Source organism: Stegodyphus dumicola, chromosome 10 (assembly GCF_044657685.1).
Source record: "Stegodyphus dumicola isolate Sdum_Otavi_A_Nest chromosome 10, ASM4465768v1".
Taxonomy (NCBI): Eukaryota; Metazoa; Arthropoda; class Arachnida; order Araneae; family Eresidae; genus Stegodyphus; species Stegodyphus dumicola.
The window spans coordinates 122,382,522-122,401,104 of NC_140777.1; the positions used below are offsets into that span (position 1 = coordinate 122,382,522).

Genomic DNA, 18,583 nt, shown 5'->3' on the forward strand with positions numbered 1-18,583 from the left:
AATTGATCACAAGTTGTTAAAATGTTAATACTCTGTAAACTTTCTGGGACGCATATCCTTCTGTTTTTATTTTTTTAAATACAAATGCTATTTTAGTTGAATATTTACTGGAATGCAAGTAGCATGTGATGTAAATAAACAGATTTTTATTTGGTGTTTGTTTTAATTTCATTTTACTCAAGCGATTACAAGATGTGGATTGCCCAAAGATCCTATTTGACCTAGTATATAGTTACACCAATGATCATAGTATATAAGTTGCAAAGAATCAAAGAATACAGTTACATTTACAGTAACAAGTATATGGGACACCACGGCATCCTCCTTGACAAAAATGGTACAGCCCGCATATATTATCTAACTAGAGAACTGCACCCCCATGGGCACATCAGTGCCAAGCTTTGGGTCTTTGTTGGATACTATTAAAAGGCTGCATTTTGCATAATAGGACAATAGTAACATAAGGTTACATTTCATTTGTGGGCTCATGGTACTTGTGCACAGAAAGATAATTTGATAGGGTACTGGAAATTGGTTATGTAAATAAGCATAGTAATTAAATTAAATCCATAATTTGAAATGCTAACAGGGTACGAAATACAATATGAGAATACAAAAATACAAAGTACAAAATACAAAAAGCAGTGTGCATTGAGAGAATTACATTTTTATGAGGTTGGTGCTTTGGTATTGTGCATGTTTATGCATATGTAGTATAGGGTTCAAAGTTCAGTTCGTTGAATTGTGTGCACTAGCAGTTCAAAGGTCAAGATCAAGTCCAGTTCGTTGGAACGTGCACACTTTTTTTTTGTGGTTTGATTTATGGGTACACAGTCGGTTCATTCGTATTTTAAATGTGTATTGCAGAAACTGAAGGCACTCCCTGGGATGAATGATTTCATTCTTTTTTACTTAGCTGGCGATGTCTCTGTGGTCTTGAAGGTAGTCGTTTCACTTTTATGGCTGGCATAAGTCAAGTCCGTACTGATGGAGCTTGTCCATAATTGCCTTAATATTGCTATGGATGCTTAATGAGGAATCTTTTAAATTCAATTTCGATGTTGGTAGGAGATGCTTGATATGATGGCTGTAAGTCAGCGGACAATGAAACAGGTAATGATCTTAATCACCATAGACACACATGTCCGTTGTTGACAGATTTCTTTCGTAGAAGTATGTGGGGAAGGGGCCGTGTCCTGTGATGTATCGGATCAGGAAGTAGGGAGTGATTACAGGTGTGCAACCATGATCTATCAATAGTGGTTGTCTTCAAGGATCTTCTCTGGGTCTGCAGCTAAGGAACCTAGTAGCTGACACAGAGCGAAATCTCTTTAACGTAGATCCTGACACAGAAATATTGCATTATCAGGATGACTTTTTGTTAGTTACCAAAGGACACGGCCACAACGCATATGAGACTACAGCACAAGAATGGACAAAATGGGTCAACGAACATAAACTAATTATTGCCAACTTAAGAATTCAAAGTATGCTTATCTGCCCAGGTAAGTGCCATCGACGAGCACCGTGCATCAGTCTTTATAGCAAAACTATTAAAATAGTTAGCAACATGAGATACCGTGGGGTTAAATGATGATACACTCACCTAGATCCCACATTCAAAGCAGGTCAAAGAACGATTTCACAGGTTATTTTTCTCCATGGTTTGAACAGCAGCATCAATATACAGAGTTCTTCGAGTATACTTAGAGCATGGTATACAATAGTTTTGGAGCGAATTGCGCTGTATGGGACCTTCATGTGGTGCGTAACTGTTACTATTTGAAATGGAGAATCTACTATGTTCAGCACAAAAACCATTCCTCCTAAGCATTCGGCGAGGTTATAAAACTCGCCTACTAATGCACTAAGCGGGATTTCAGGACTGCTCCCTATGCATCTGTTAGTTCAGCGGGAGTGCATGTGTTCCGATTAAAAGAAACAACAAGTTTGTGGGATAGGACTTATTTATATACTAACTATGAGCAAAGCATTTCCGAGCCACCTTGTCGATATTCATCAACTACGGAGCTTCCTGGGACTCTGTACCTATTACTGAAGATTCGTGAACACCACAAGGGCTCTGCATAAATTAACAGAGAGTAAAAAAAAAATTCGCGTGGACTGCGGTGTGCGAAAAATCCTTTAACAAGTTCACGCCGGGGACAATTTTTATGTTCTTCGCCGTGAGACGGCGCTCGAATTTTTGCCGCGTTTCATCTGGCGGCGCGCGATTATTACCTCTTCAGACCTGTATACGAGTTGTACTTTTGCTAATAGTTATTAATAATAATTGTTATTAAAACGTTTTTATAATAAATAAACATTAATTTTTCATTATTTTAATTTTCACCGTCTAATAACACAATCGAATGTGTACCATCGGTGGCATGCGCCGCCCGATAAGACAGACTAGTGCGGGCCACTGTGGTACGTGCCTCCCGATGAGACAGACTATTGCGGGCCACCGGTGGCCCGCGCCGGCGTGAACGTCTTAATCAGTTGACAGCGGCATTGATATCTACGCCCGTGCTCGCATATCCCCAGACCGATAAGCAATTTATATTAGACACAGATGTGACCAACGGAAGTATGGGAGCTGTCCTTTCCCAAATAATTAATGGTCAAGAGCGAGTAACAGCCTATTGGAGTAAGTGATTATCGAAACCGGAAAAGAATTATTGTGTCACCCGTAAGGAATTGCTTGCTATCGTAAAAACCACAGAAGATTTCCATCATTTCCTGAACGATAAATAGCCAGATGGTTTCAAAGAATCCAGGAATATGACTTAAGAGATAAAATGTCGTCTAGGATTCTCCTATGGAAATGCTCCAGGAAGCCTTGTCCTGCACACTGCAAGCTAACATCCGGCAAATAACATCTGCAACATCACCCGATCCAGATCTGTGGAGTGATGAAAAAGTTAAAGACCAGTTGGCGGATCCTGACATTATGCCAATCTGATCCAACAGAGCCATAGAGCTGAAGGAATCATCCAGTATAAAATCCAAGTGGCAGGACATTTCCATCTTCAGTCCTAAACTAAAAGGTACTGGGCTCTCTGAGACTCACTCCACTTCCAAATGGAGTCTTATATCGACTATAAAAAGCAATGATGGAACTAATAAGAGATGGCAGCTGTTGCTTCCTCGAGACCGAAATACCTGATGTTCCGAAGAAAATACACAGCAGTCCAGCAGGAGGGTATTTCGGCTACAGGAACAAACTTTGAGAGAGCTAAATCTGGAGTTAAGTTAGAATCGATGTTGAGAAGTGGGGCCGATCTTGTGATGACTGAGCAGCCGAGAAAGTACTTTCGAGCAAATTGCTCTCTACATACTTGGACCTCTTCCAAGGACCACGGATGGCAACAAATACATCCTCATTGTCATAGATTATTTTACGAAGTGGCCCAAAGCGTACCCAATTCCAGACAAAGAGGCCGTACGACAGACACAACTTGGTGTCTATGTGAGGGATCCCTCCAGATTAATTCCGACTATGGCAGGAAGGTAACTCTTCGGCTGTGTTCAAGGGACTCTGCGATATACTGGAAATCAAAAAACGCAAACTACCCCGTTACTTCTGCAATCTAATGGCATGGTAGAGGGGTTTAACCGTACAATCCTGAAAAATCTCTCGCTCATGGTTTCCAAGAACTAAGAAAACTAGGATAGCAAGCTGCCCCTGTTCCTGCTTGCTTACCATAATGCAGTCCACAAGAGCACCGCTATTCTCCATTCCAGTTGCTCTTCGGTCATGATCTCCATCACAAGGGACCTGCTCTTCTGCTGCCCTGCATTTCTGCCAAACTGCAGTTGCATTGGAAGGGTCCTCAAGCAGTTCTTATCAGACTGGACGAAGTCGTGATACGGATCCGTAAGTCAACCAATTCTAAACCTAAGGTCATTCATTGTGACAGATTAGCCACATACTATGGTACCTAGTACTTCTCATTCTAAAGGGACGTTCCCACTGGGGTTTATCTGAGCTAACGGAGTCAGTTCCATTATCGACTAGCTCCATTATGCCTGCAGTTCAGATTTTTCAACTTGCTGCCGTATGGGAAAAAACTGGTTTTGGAGATAAGTCGGCTACGTGAGTTGTCTCCGTTAGCTCAGATAAATTTCAGTGGGAACTGCTCTATAGAGGTACCCATAATTCTTATTAACGCAATCACTTGTAAATAGTGTAAATATTTATTTGTCTTAATTTTCCTTACTTTCTTGTTTGTTTTGTTATCCTTAGTTTGTACTGAATTTGGCTTCTGACCAAGGATTGTATTGCCCGGGACGTGCAGTCCATGGGGGGGGGAAGCCTTGCAAAATGCCAAGCTGCGGTAAGATAACTTCCCTGCAACCCTGGTTTAGGGTTTCCAGAAAACTGCAAAGTAAGGCAGGCTGCCAGATTTGGCGCGAAATTGCCCAATTGGTGCCAAATTAGCGATATGCCATATTCGGAGTGAAAACATTCTAGAACGAATTCTTACCGGTTTCCCAAGAATGTTCTCGAAGGCAGGTAAAAAACTATAAATATCCTGCCTATATACTGAGTAGCAGTTTATCATGAAGAGTATCTTGAATGTGTTGAGTTCAGGTATTAGCTCGAGAGCGATGAATTGAGTCGGAAGCTGTCTTCGCCGTTAGTCTGATAGCCTGAAGGCAGCGATGCTGTTTCTTTCAGCGTGTTTATCATAGTTTTTTGATGGCTGTAAACGTGTCTTTGTAACTCTCCTGTGTAATACTGATGAATAAATTGTGTTTTTGATTTTTCATCAAGTGTTGTCATCAGTCACGCCAAATCCACGAACCCGTAGAACGTAACAATATAGAAAAATTTTTAACATTTCTATCTGTTAATTATAACAAAGGTTTTTCCAATTTCCTGGTTTATTATTTTTACAAAACTGCTGTCGGGTTAAACATGATTTTGGCCTAACCGTGGGCACCCGTCTTCGGTGCCTTTTAATCAGGAGTCAGTTGCATTCAGTTTTAATTTTATTCATTGATTGATATGACAGCAATCAATTATAAAAAGAGCCGTTCATCGTCGTATTTTTAAACATATTTTAGTGCCATATGAAATCAAAAACAAATATATTATGACTGTTGTACTTTCATCTTTGCTTCTTCCACTGCCAAATTTTGAGTTTCTTAAATTAAGGTTTTGTTGATTTAAATGCTTCATTAATTCGGAAAAAAAATTACTGAACATTACTTCAACACTGTACATATGTTTTTATTATTTATTAATATTGATCTGAATTTCATTATTTCTCCTTGACAGTATGAACCTCATGCTGAAAACATTATCTCAGCTTGTGTTGAAAATGGTACCCATTATGTGGATCTTAGTATTGAAATCAGAGTAAGTTTTCCTGTTATATGCTAAATTAAAATACGAAAGATTTAAAAAATACAGGAGGCTTCTGATATTTTAACGATGCTCCTTTCCTTTCAAGCCTTTCCTTTTCAAGCGCTTACTTTATAATCACGTGTTTGATGCATGGTCCATTACATTTGAGCTATTATTTTATTTTACGATTTTCTTTATATGAATGAACTTTTTGCATTTCACTGTACTTATAATCCTTATGTATAGTAGTTTTTTCTCTTAATGAAATATTGCAGTGTATTAGATTTTTGTCAGCCAAAATGCATTCGAAACTTTATTGCATTTTGTTTGTTTAAAAAAAGTTATCGCATTTCAACGAATTTCGATTTTTGACAATGTTAGAATAATGGGAAACGCCAGTCGATAAAAGTTTTAGAAATGTTGGTACTTATAATATGTATTATTCCGTGGACTGTGAAAGTTCGCTACCATCGAACCATCAAAGTTGGCAGAAATCCCACCAAAGTTGCGCCAATTTTTCCTGCGGAATTCTGAAGAAACTGACATCTTTGTATTTAATAAACAATCGATATTCCACCCGCTCTTTTTTTAGTTTCGTAGAAAGGTTTTCGTCTATTTCTACTGTTTTGTTTGGCTCTCTCATTTCACCGGAAGTTCTGTTTAGAACGCTATGAGTACAAATTTCCTATGAGTAATTGTTCCAATCTATTACTCTTGCTTGTTTTATTCCGTTGATCATATCTAGTGTCTTATAAACACATATAAAAATGTCTATACAGTCTATACATACTGTTTTTTGATGATAGGATTCCATAATTCTGTAAATCACCCAAATTTTAATCATTTTTTTTTCAAAATCAAAGAGGGGGGGAATAAAGCAATAACAATTAGTTTATAACCTTGATTTTCATAAAAACAAAAGGTGGCTTAATCATTTAGTGTTACATCAAACGAAAATGCAGATGATATGAGTATGTTGTTACATCACGCTCATCCATAACTGGCGCTAAATCACGCTGTTTGGCGATGTTTTCCCAGTCGATAGGCTAATACGTAAGTATCGAAATATTTTAATTTTACTAACGCTTATTAATTTATATCATTATTGTTTTAAGTTCATGCAGTAATTTTCTTTCATCTCTCATTATTAACGTATTTTCTTTCTGTAAGTTCTTTTTACATATTCAAGCAAGATATTTCCGGAGTGCTCTTGAGAAAAACATTTACATAGTACAACAGTGTGGATTTGGTTGCATACCTTCTGACTATGGTGTTTGCTTATTAAGGGAAAAATTTCCAGGTAAATACATGCCTATTTTGGTGAGTTTTCTGTAATTTTAACGTCTGCACTAATTTGTTTACCTTCCATAACTACTGTGCTACATGTATCATGAAAAATATGGTATGGTAAAGTTCTGAGAAAAGTGCCGTCTATATCGTTGCAGGTAGCGGGAGTCAGGAGTATTTGTCAATAGTAGGATATCTGTGAAGAGCAACTATAATTCTTGTGTGTGAAGTTCCAGCATAAAATTATGCTGTCTGCTATAAAAGAAGAGTATTAGCGGTGTATACATTAGAAGGGGAGAGAAATAAAATTATTTTACTAAATTTAGATCATCGATATGTAAAAAAGCTGCCTTTTATTAAACCTGCTTACTGTGACAAGTTTTCCCCCTAATTAGAGAGGATCTTTGGCTGTTGAAATCTTCTTCAACGTTTCAGCTTTACACCATTTACTTTAAAACTAAGATACTGATGTTCTACATCTCGGCTCACAAACATAGTTTACTTGGCTCTCAACCACGACGCTTTTCTTCAAGCAAATTGGTTTCCAGCGAATTTGTTATTGTACTTCATTTGCTGTTTTTTGCACATTTTGCCAATATTTTTTTAAATCGAAAATCAGTTTTAATTAGTTTTAATTTGCGATATACATAAGTGTACCTGGCAGTATTAGATGCTTTGTAGCTTTTGAATGGATCATCAAAATTTTTTAATTAAAATGTGCTACCTTCTTATGTTTACAACTAAAGCGTTATTTATTTGTCGGCAAAACCTCTTAACAAAATGTAAACAGGAACTCAGTGTGGCTGTTTGTTGGGTTCTCAGTATTAATAAGAAAGCTCAAAGTTGCATGGGGAAAAATACTATCTTTTCTGCTTCAGATCAACAAACATTATACAAAGTGATAGAATTTCATAGCAAATACAGTGTTGTTAAGAAAAGCTGGAAAAAGGATGGTAGAGTTAATAACTGAAAACAAAAGAAAGAAAAAAGTTGTTTCACTGGGAAAACTATCTGATATTTCCTTGTGTATGTACAAAAATTTCAACTAGTGTTTGTAACATAAAAGTGCCTGAAAGAATAAGATGAATTTTCCCTTTTATATGCCTTTCTGAGAAATGTGATCTCCTCTTATATGTGAAGATTAATAGTTAGAAAATGCATTTAAGAAAATTTGGTACTTATCTCTTCCTTTGATTTTAAAAGAAAACGTATTTATTTAATATTGCTTAAAAGATGTTATTTAGATAAAATAATTAATTTTCTTGAGGAATATTTTTAATAGGTCAAATGTATATATATATCTTCTTTTTCCGTTCTTCATAAAATATTTTTAGAAATGCGTGATTAATTTATATGTGGACTTTATAATAGCATCAATGTATTACAATTTTATCAATTTATTTCTGAATTTGGTGTTTGTTTATTCATCAGAGTACAGTTTAAATATTTATTACTAAGCGAACAAAGTATTTTCTTTATTGATAAACATTTTGTACTTTTCAAAAAAAGTAAATCTTGTTTATTTACAGGTGTTTTAAATTCTGTAGAATATTATGTTGAAATCGGAGAGGGACCTCAGGTTAGTTCCATATCTTGTTTTAAAAAATTCTTTATTATACTGTTTTTAATTTAAAAGTATTCTAATCTGCTTTGTAAAGAACTTCAAGCTGTAGTTACCCAATGAATGCCTTAAACTTGATATCCGTTCTAAGCACTTAAAATAGATACCAAGTTCAAGAGAATCGGGGAAAATATACGAATCAGAGCATGTGCAATGATCAAAATCATAAAGAATTACGAATCAGGAAATATTTAGACACACGGCAGTGTATCAGCTAAGTTCGGAACAGGCGGGAAAAAAAAAAAAAAAAAAAAAAAAAAAGCGAGTGTATCTTACACGAACCATTTCGAGCTACCTCCGACCTCCCCATTACTCAAAAACTATTAGACCAACAAATGTATAACTTCGTATATCTAATACAGCTTCCTTGAACACCTACAATCCTAAATTTCATCAGTCTGCCTTTTATGGTTATGGAATTATAAAGGACTCAAAACTGTAACTTTTTTACTCACTGATCAAAACCTAGACCACTTCTAAATGACTTAGATACTTGAAATTTGGAATTAAGGTAGATCATAAGGCATATACAAAGGAAAAAATCTAGAACTTTAAAAAAAATACTTTATTATAGAATTTAAACAAATAATATTCATAACGAGCATTTGACAACGTCACCAATAGATGGAGTTGCACCGATCGGCGGCTTCCGTGCCATTCAGATGCTAATCAACCTTGCTGAAAGTGAGGAATAAAATCCTATTTGTAATACATGAAATGATAACGCAGAGGCAGAGTGCAAGACTCTCTTTTTCCATTTTGATGGTTGGTTCGGGGCCTAACTACATAGATAAACTAACTACAACGAAATCGCAAAAATAATGTAAACAGCTTTCAAAAGACAAAAGCGTTGCCATTCAGTAACTCAAATTTTAGTAATGAAACAGAGTCAGATGCAAATAAAACAATAAAAAACTGCGAAAAGGAAACGCGACCGAATCTATACTTTAAAATAATATTTGAGCATTTATATTGTTTAATAATAAAAAAAAATAGCTGATTAAAGTTATTGTTTTACATCCCTTTAAAAAATCTAAAACTTCAAAAAACTACATTATTATTGAGGTTAAAACCAAATAATACTCATGGGGGAATGTCGACAATTTAATAATTAAGAAATTGCTATTAAAAAGAAACCAATGCAGTACGCAACACTTCCACCGTTATCGAAAATATAGACATTGCTAATGACTTGTACTCAGGAGCTGATTGACTTTGTGTTTCATAACAAAGATTATCGTAACAATGTATTTATTTTATTATTCATATATTAACCATTTTGTTGTTGTAGAGGAGCGATCTGGTCCCTAAACATTTTAAATTCTCAATCACAAAGCTGTAAGATTTGTTGCAGCAAATACACAAAAAAGAATACTCAGTTACGATTGTGTAGGTCGATAGCAGCGCCGCCTATCGGCAACTCCTAGTGACTACTAAACAAATAATAAAAAGAAACCAGTGCAGTGTAAACGGAAGAAAAAAATTGGAGGTCGCGTATTTGTTTAGACGCCTTTTTCATTCAAGTGTCTAAATAAGAACATACCTTTGATTTAGCTTTTCAAAAATGAATGATATTGTCGCGGTGTGCGGAATGCGACAGTTAATATTTGTAGAGGCTTGGCTAGGATTTCACTGTATGACGTATTAACACACATAGAGATAGTTGACTTCAAATAATAAACATTTAATTACACTAATTACAACATAATTACTCATTACATCAACATTGAAGATATTTGCATCGGTACACAAATACGACCGAGCCCGACGGCGACAGAGCGTGAAGTGATTTTTGTGCGTCTCGAAAATCTCCGTTACAGTTACAACTAGAGATTCGGGCACGTTATTGCGAGTAACGAAAACAAGTTCCTTTAGTATCGCCACAGTACTACCCCTCCAGTGTCAACGAAATTAAAGGTACCGACGGTTAAATCGGATCCTACGTCCAGAACGTGTATGCGGAAAAACATCTTGGCTCTGGAATCCAGGCACAGGCGATGATGCAATGACAACTGGAGGTGTAGACACATGGGGGTGTAGACACATGGGGGTGAAGGTGTAGGTGGTTTCGAAGGGGAAATAGCTGAAATATTAGTCTTGGCAGTTTCTGGTACAAAAATAAAGGCCGGTTTAAGACGATCAATGCCGATCACTGTTTCTTTGTTACCGATAAGTATACGATAGGTCTTGGATGTGCGACCTAGAACCAGATCCTAAAACTAAGCCATATATGTAAGCTCCAAAGACCTTTTTGATGCATCACACTTTAAAAACACTTGCGATTATTTAGCGCGCTCTTTAGGAATAAACACATATCTTGAAGAATGCACAATTGTGGCTGTAGGAGCTAATGCAGCCATGGTTTCACGCAATTTTCAGAGAAATACATGAGGCTCGACACATTGATTTTTTGGAGGGTTTATAAAATCTCCAGGTAAATGTAAATTGACACTGTAGACCATTTCAGCATTGGAATAACCCAGGTCCTCTTTAAAAGCCGTTCTTAATCCTAACAACACTGTTGGAAGAACATCAATCCAGTGAACAGAAGTATGGCGTCTAATGACCTGCTTAAGAGAACGATGAAACCTCTCGGCAGGTCCATTCGAATTCGGATGGTATGGTGATGTGCGGATCTTTTTAGTTCCCAACAATTTCGTTAATGCAGTAAATAATTGAGACTCGAACTATCGTCTCTGGTCTGTGGTAATGCACTCGGGTATTCCAAACCGTGAGATCCACGAGGAAAAAAAATGTTTTGGACACTATGTCAGCCGACATATCCAAAATAGGGATAGCCTCTTGCTAACGTGTGTACCTGTCGATACACGTAAGGAGGTATGCATAACCTTGTGATGAAGGTACGAGTCCAACCAAATCGATATGGATATGGCTAAAGCGAGCAGATGGTAACTCAAAGTGTTGCAATGGAGTTCGAGTGTGTCTGTGGATTTTTTACCTTTGACAGTCTGCAGATGCTCTAGCCCATACAGGTGACAGGTGACAGAGGAAGGGGAAGCATGAAGTTTAACAGAGGTTAAGAGGCATATGTCCCGCGTCCAATTGCTCTAGCCCATACCGCGATTCTGCATGCCAGGACACACAAAACGTTGTTGAATTAACATGCGAGAATCTCTGATGCCAGGATGGGATAAATTGTGAAGGCTGTTTAAATAAAAAGTCTAAATTTCAGGGAAACGTATCGCCACACCACATTGTTCTTCACATCGCAGTACAGTGAAAGATTTGGTTGCAGCTGTATAGGTAATAGAGCTGCAACCAAATGAGTCCATGTGAACCTTTGTCAGACAAAAGATTTTGTAATTCTAATCTTGTTTCTGACACTCTGAAATGGCGGAGAAATCTGTTGTTGTAGGCAACTGAACTTCTTCAATTCTGGACAGAGCATCAGCGACCGTATTTTGAGAGCCTTAAACATACCTAATATCAGTTGTAAACTGCGCTATGTAATCCAGGTGACGCATTTACCTGGTGAGGCCCTGCCGGGCTTTTATTGAAAGGCGAAAATCAGAGGCTTGTAGTCCGTATAGATAGAAAATACTCGGCCTTCCACCATATGACGAAAATGTTCAACTGTCTCATACGCACTAAGGAGTCCGCGATGGTACGTTCTATGTTTTGATTGTGCTGCAGAAAACGTTTTTGAGAAGAATGCCAGTGGCTTTCAATGCTCCGTCTGTAAGCTGTTGCAAAACCGCACACATGGCCGAATTAGAAGCGTCAACCATTAATGCTAACGGATGCTTTCAAGGGTAGCTAAGAGCTGTTGACGACAATATGTCCTCCTTACATTATACAAAGGCTGTGCAAGATTCGGCTGACCAAATAATTGGCCGCGTATCTTTCTTTTTGCTGTCGATCAAATATGTATGCAAAGGCGCCTGCTTTGCAGCGTCATGAGGGAGAAAGCGAAGATAAAAGCTCAACATGGCCAGAAAACGTCGCAATTCCTGGACAATTTGGGGTACTGGGAAATTTTGAATTCCGGAAAATCTATTAATCACCCTCCGAGGAAACCTCATGACCAAGAAATGACACTTGAGATTTTCCGGAAACGTATTTTGATGGATTGACAACCACACCATAGGACTGAAATCCATCAAGAACTAAACGAAGGCGTACACCTTCGTTTAGTTCTTGATGGATTTAGGTGCTCATTTTCATTTGTCGAAGCTACAATAATATCATTTAAATATGGCACACAAAAGTCTAAGTCATGAAGGACTTCATTTATGAAACGCTGAAACGTTTGTGTAGCGTTACACAACCCAAAAACCATAACAGGAAATTCAAATAATCCAAAAGGAGTTATGACAGCAATTTTTGGTATATCAGGTGGATTGACTGGAGTCTGATGATAAGCACGAGTTAAATTTAACGTAGAAAAAACACTTTTTCCTTCCAAAACTTGGATGCAGTCCTGAATATGAGGAACCGGATATCTATCAGGCAAAGTAACTGCGTTAAGACGTCGGTAGTCCCCACAAGAACGCCAGTCATCGTTTTTCTTGGGAACCATGTGTAGTGTACTGGTCCATGTACTTTTTGAGAGCCGATAAATTCCCTGTTCAAAGCATATATTTAAATTCTTCTTTTGCGGCCTTAATTTCTTAAAAGGCAACCGCCTTGCTTTGGCAAAGATTGGTGGTCCAGTGGTGTCTATGTGATGTACAATACTGTGGTCAGCAGCTGGTTTTACGGTTTCCGAGCGGATGACATTATAATACTGCTCAAGTAGTTTGTGGAAAGAATTACCGGCAATTAATTTAATTCCAAAATTAGTGGCATTTCCAATATCACCTTCAGCAGAAAATTGTGTGATTGAGTCGAGTTGAGCGTCGATTTTTAATGTCGACCAAAAGAAAAAATTTTTGCAGAAAGCCAGCATCAATTATTGGGTGCGAAACGGAAACTGTAACAAATGGCCATTGAAATTTGCGACGCAAACCGAAGTCTAAAGACATTAATATCTCTCCAAATGTAGCGATTTTCGATCCATTAGCTGCAAATAAGTTATAAGTTTAATTTTCCCGGCGGACGTTTTGATTCAGCAAGAGAGAGAGTATTTCTCCCGTATTTCCCCCTTTTATTACTAATTTATGGTTCGAAAATTGAGAGGGGAAAATTATGCGAATAATTAAATTTCTGAAAGACACAGTTACAATAAGAATGTAACAGATGAAAAATAATTAATCATGGATAAATTACAGGAAACTGCCATAACATTATTCCTTTAAAAGAAATGACATTTCAATAATTCTCATTAATATTATAATGTCTAAAAAGATTTCTATATTTTACTTCTTTGAAATTTGAGTTTCGTTCGCTCATTTTGTCGTTTCTGCTTTTCCTTGAGCCTCAAATTCTCCATAAATAATTAAGGAAGATGAATGTGCAGTTGACTGGGCGAAACCATTAACTGAATGTCAGCTCATGTTTGCTTCGCTGTGATAAGCAGGTTTTTATATTAAGCTCGCATAACAATTAAAAGGGAAAGATTCGGTGTGATTTTCGCAGATAGTTTGCAAGGATTTCTCTTTGTTAGTAAGAAAATGATTGCTACATCGACGAATATATTTTTAAATTTATTGGAGCTCATTTTCTGAAAGCGTTGAGAAAGGGGGAAATTGCGCGAATATTTTTAAAATTTTCAGAAGAATGAATGAATGTATAAAAGTAATTTTGAAGAAAGTAATTTTAAATGAAAGTAATGTTGTTTCTCCACACAATTAACATGAGAACTAACATACTGAGACCATTCAAATCTTTGGTTCCTTACCTAAGAAATCGTTAAACAGTTTTTCCCAAAACTTTGGAATAACTACTTTTACTGATGCCCAGTGTAGAAGAATTCACCAAAAAAAGAATGCGATTACAATTTCAGTGGTATTTGAATAATAAATATCTCTCATGACAGCCCTGACTAATGCAGTATTTCAGTATGGCATATAACGGAATCTGCCAGAATTTTTTAATAATCAGTAAGTACATTGCCCATCATTGAAAATTCTCGAAACAATCTCTCGAATCGTCCCGATAATTTTGTATATAGATAACGAAGCTCATGCGCATCATTAAAAATTCTTGAAACCACCTCTTAAATGGTAACCGATATTTCTGAACATGTATAACCTGTTTCTAATAAATCTAGTAGTTTATGCCGGGCTATATAAACGCTTCGTCGAGTGCACATTCCATCTGTCTGTCAGCCGAACTCTAGCTGCTTAATTTTGAGCTGTTTTTGTTAGTGAAAAGTACTCAATGATTTTCGAGTGCTTATTTTATCTCTATTAATCGCTTTTTTGCCCTAGGCCTTTCAGAGAAAAACTCGAGCTCATCATACAGTTAATTAATAGCAAGTATATTTCATATCAAAAGATATAAACTAATTTAATTTCAGACATTATTTAGGTATTAATTCAGTTCTGCAAGTCGTTCAATAATTTTGCCTAACTCTGGATCTAAAATGCACAATTGTGGATGCATAGTACGTGAATTAAATAAGACGTGCATAACAGATGTTAAAGCATACAATAAGATATCTATACTTTAAATTCAATATTAATTCAATAAAGTATTATTATTATTATGTGTTTTTCTACAGAAGACATGTAACAATAATAATTAAAATAAATGACTGCATTTGAGTACAAAAACTGTGAATGTGAATTACTTAATGTTAATATTAATGTTAGATGTAATGTTTCATTTTCAAAAAATACATTAAATAGAGAAATAGACAAAGTAGATAGTCACTAAAATTTTAGCAGATAGTGTTTCTATCTTGAGTCCGCTATATTTAAAATGCGTTCCAAGACATTAACACTTAATTGTATAATGTATTATTAATAACTATTTATATTTATAATTTATATTTTACACTTTGGAAAATTATAAATTAGATGTGTGACAATTCTTTTGACATACCACATGTAATAAAATTATAAATGCAGACGTTGGTAAATCACAAAACAATCATTAAATTGAGTTTAAGAGGGGAAAATCAACCTTGAATTCTAATTTTTATATTAACCGGCATTTAAATGTCCCGGTTAATTTTTATAGCACGGGAATCAAATCTTTTGTATTTTAATTTTTATTGCGAGTGCAACATTTTCCTAAATATAAGTATAGGGGCTGGAGGAACACATAAAAAGTTAGAATTCGTAATTTTTCCAAAATTGAATTCTTTAAATTTAAAAATGACAATTCATATTTGCGTCTTTTAAAACATTTTTCTAAATGGAAATACACTCTATAACAAAACAAATCGACGCATCAAGAAATAGTTGTCCGATGAAGACAAAAATTTGTGGATAGGAAGATTATGTACAGAATAGAAAATAATTAAAATTTCAGAATAATTGAATGATTTATATTTCTGGGTTACATAGCTACAAAGTAACGATTCCAATAGGGTGTTGACCCACCTTTAGCCTGGATGCGAGCTGCCATATGGCGTGGCATAAACTGATAAAGCTCCCGGGTGGTCTCCTGTGGTATTTCTTGCAAATTTTGCTCGAATTATCGGGTTACGTCATCAACATTTCCTGGCAGTCGCCTTCCCATCATATCCCAGGCATGCTTGATGGGAGAGAGACCTGGAGATCTGGTTAGCCAAGAAAGTGTTTGGCAAACTGTAACACAGTTCATAGCAACACGTGTGGTCTGGCATTATATTGCTGGGAACTAAAGCCAGGGTACTGCAAAAGGAACGGTAGCAAAACATGTCTCAGAATGTCGTCGACGTACCGCTGTGTTGTAAGAGTGCCTCTAACGACGACCAAAGGAGTCCGGCTATCAAGGGAAAGGGCATCCCAGACCATAACTCCTGGTTGAGGGCTTGCGTGGCACGCAATAGTGAAAGCAGGATCGGCACGCTACTCTGGGCTTCTCCAGACACCTCTTCGATGATCGTCACGAAACAGTTGCAAGCAGAATTCGTCGCTAAAGACTATACATTAGTCAGCATCATTCCAACCTGATCGAGCCAAGCACCACTGCAATCTGATTCGACAGTGTGCAGGCGTAAGTGGCAGGTGGCGTAAAGGTCGGTACGAGAGTAGATTTCGCTCTATTAGCCGTCTGTGAATGGTTGTGGTGAACACTCGTGTGCAAGTCGCACGTCTGATGGTTGAAAGCGATGAATCAGTCGCTGTGACAGCTGATCTGACAATCACTCTGTCCTCCCGATCTTTTGTGGCCCTAGGTCGACCGCTACTATCATGACGCTGAAATTTACCATTGTCCACCCATTCTTGTCAACATCTTCTAATCTCCGCATCGCTTCGACACATATGACGAGCTATTCTCAGATGTCCAACCTGCCTCTTTCAGTCCAATGATACGACCTCTTTGAAACTCTGACAGTTGCTCGTAATGAACTCGAATCTTTAAGCGAGGTGTTTTTTTAGTCGTTGAAAGGTATCCTAAATCGCAATGCAGGAGAAATTTTCAACAGCAGTTCAAGAATAGTTTCTTATATACATCTGCTGGATGCACAGTTCCGATGCGCTGGAGATCGCACCATTCATTCATTGGACACCAAATTTTATAAGTAAATTCCGGTTATACATGCAAGTCTGAAATCAACTCCAGCATTTACAGCCTTCCAGATCTTAAAGAGCCTATATTGCACAAATGCTCTTATATGTTTAAAGCTAATGAAATCTTTAAGAATTAAGTCATAATTTTTATCTCTCTGTTATTATTTTATATCCAAAAAATTTCTTTAACATTTAATTGTTTTTATGATTTTTTTAATATCGTAAAACATTATGTCATTTTAGGGACGCTCGACGAATCTCGGCAGTTTTGTATCTTTGATAAAAGTGCTTAAAGATTTTTCGACTCTGAAGTTATTTAAGGATCTCTTTAAAAGAAAGACGATAAAGGAAACTCATCTTTTGCATTGGAAGTATGTTAAACGTCTTAATAATATTTTTAAATCATAGTTTTTGCTTTCAATATTTTTTGTCGTCTTTGAAATTAATAAGAGTATATAATAGGCATTCTCGGTAACAATAAAAATTTATTCTGTACTCGGGGCAAAGCTGAGTGGTACGTTTTTCGTTAATTTTTCCTGTATTTCTTTACACTAAGCATTGTTTTAGCAACTCACGAGTATTTATGGCTAATTTAATTCTTTTTGTGTAAAACTTCAAATCTTCACAAACTGGATATTTTATCGCTTTACGACCATATAGGTAGGAAAGGAAGGAGGGGCCAACCGGCACTAGAAGTGAAGCACTGCTTTGAAGCTTGGGTCACCAGATGGGGTGTTCTTTGTTTACATTCAGAAGCTCGCTTGACAGGTTCTGATAGTATTTCGACACAGTTCAGTTTACAGATTTGCGAAGATTTGATCGCAGTTTCCCGACAGTTTTATACAAATCATAAAAGGGACACTTTCGCATGAAAGAAACATTTGTAGTGTGACGGATAATAGCAATTTGTATACTAATTCAGAAGTCAAACAACAAAAATCAGCGTTATATTGACAAAATTTTTTTCACAGGACTAGTTTCGATGGTTTTACCGAACCACCAGCTTCAGCTGCAAAACCGCAAATGAACCAAATAGGAAATAATGATTAGATAAGATAAGAAAGCCTGGACAAGAATAAGCAAGTGGCGCCATCTGTTGGTGAAACCAGAACTAAAACATAATTTCTTTAAAGGCCGAAGGCAAATTTGGATTGGAATTAGGATCGTTAACTAGAACAGAAAGATTTTTATGAATGTGAAATGCCTCTAGAAAATCCAGTTCTCGAATGGAAGATGTTTTTTGAATAATTTTGGCAGCAGAAAAACTGAAAGTGTGGTTTTCGGACCAACAATGTTGAGCAACAGAAGACTTCTGTGTTTCCTTTTTTCTAACATATGCCTCATGTTCCTTGACGCGAAATTTTAAGGCTCTCTTAGTTTGGCCAATGTAAATTAAACCGCACTGGCAAGGAATCCTATAAATACCCCAGGAATTCATATGCGGAATGGGGTCCTTGAGTATAGAACTCGGAATTTTATTGATGGGAGAATAAACAACTCGAAAGTTAAATTTCTGCAAAATATGTGCAACTTTATAGCTAATTGATGGAAAGAAGGGAATGACAACAGAATTTTTATAATCTCCTAAAACAAGAGTGTGCCTTTTAGTGTGTTGAGATGAGAATTTTTTAACTGCTTGATTAATAATGTTGGGTGGAAAGCCCCTGTCAATAGCTATTGTTTTTAAGCAATTTGTATAGTTTAGTGACATATACGTAAAAATCACATCTTGGTTATTTTTCGATAACTAAA

The 18,583-nt window shown here is 36.6% G+C and overlaps 1 protein-coding gene across 4 annotated transcripts in view; it reads left to right on the forward strand.

The window, feature by feature from the left end:
• The window catches only part of LOC118204271 (saccharopine dehydrogenase-like oxidoreductase), a 117,046-nt gene that overhangs the window by 16,471 nt on the left and 81,992 nt on the right, over positions 1 to 18,583 (forward strand). For 3 of the 4 annotated variants that reach the window (XM_085825471.1, XM_085825470.1, XM_085825473.1), the window contains 4 exons: positions 5,288 to 5,368; positions 6,527 to 6,656; positions 8,173 to 8,222; positions 17,075 to 17,202. In XM_085825471.1, the coding sequence (XP_085681597.1) occupies positions 5,288 to 5,368; positions 6,527 to 6,656; positions 8,173 to 8,222; positions 17,075 to 17,202 (389 nt within the window). The remainder of the gene's footprint in view (positions 1 to 5,287; positions 5,369 to 6,526; positions 6,657 to 8,172; positions 8,223 to 17,074; positions 17,203 to 18,583) is intronic. The other variant, XM_085825472.1, reaches the window with a different exon arrangement.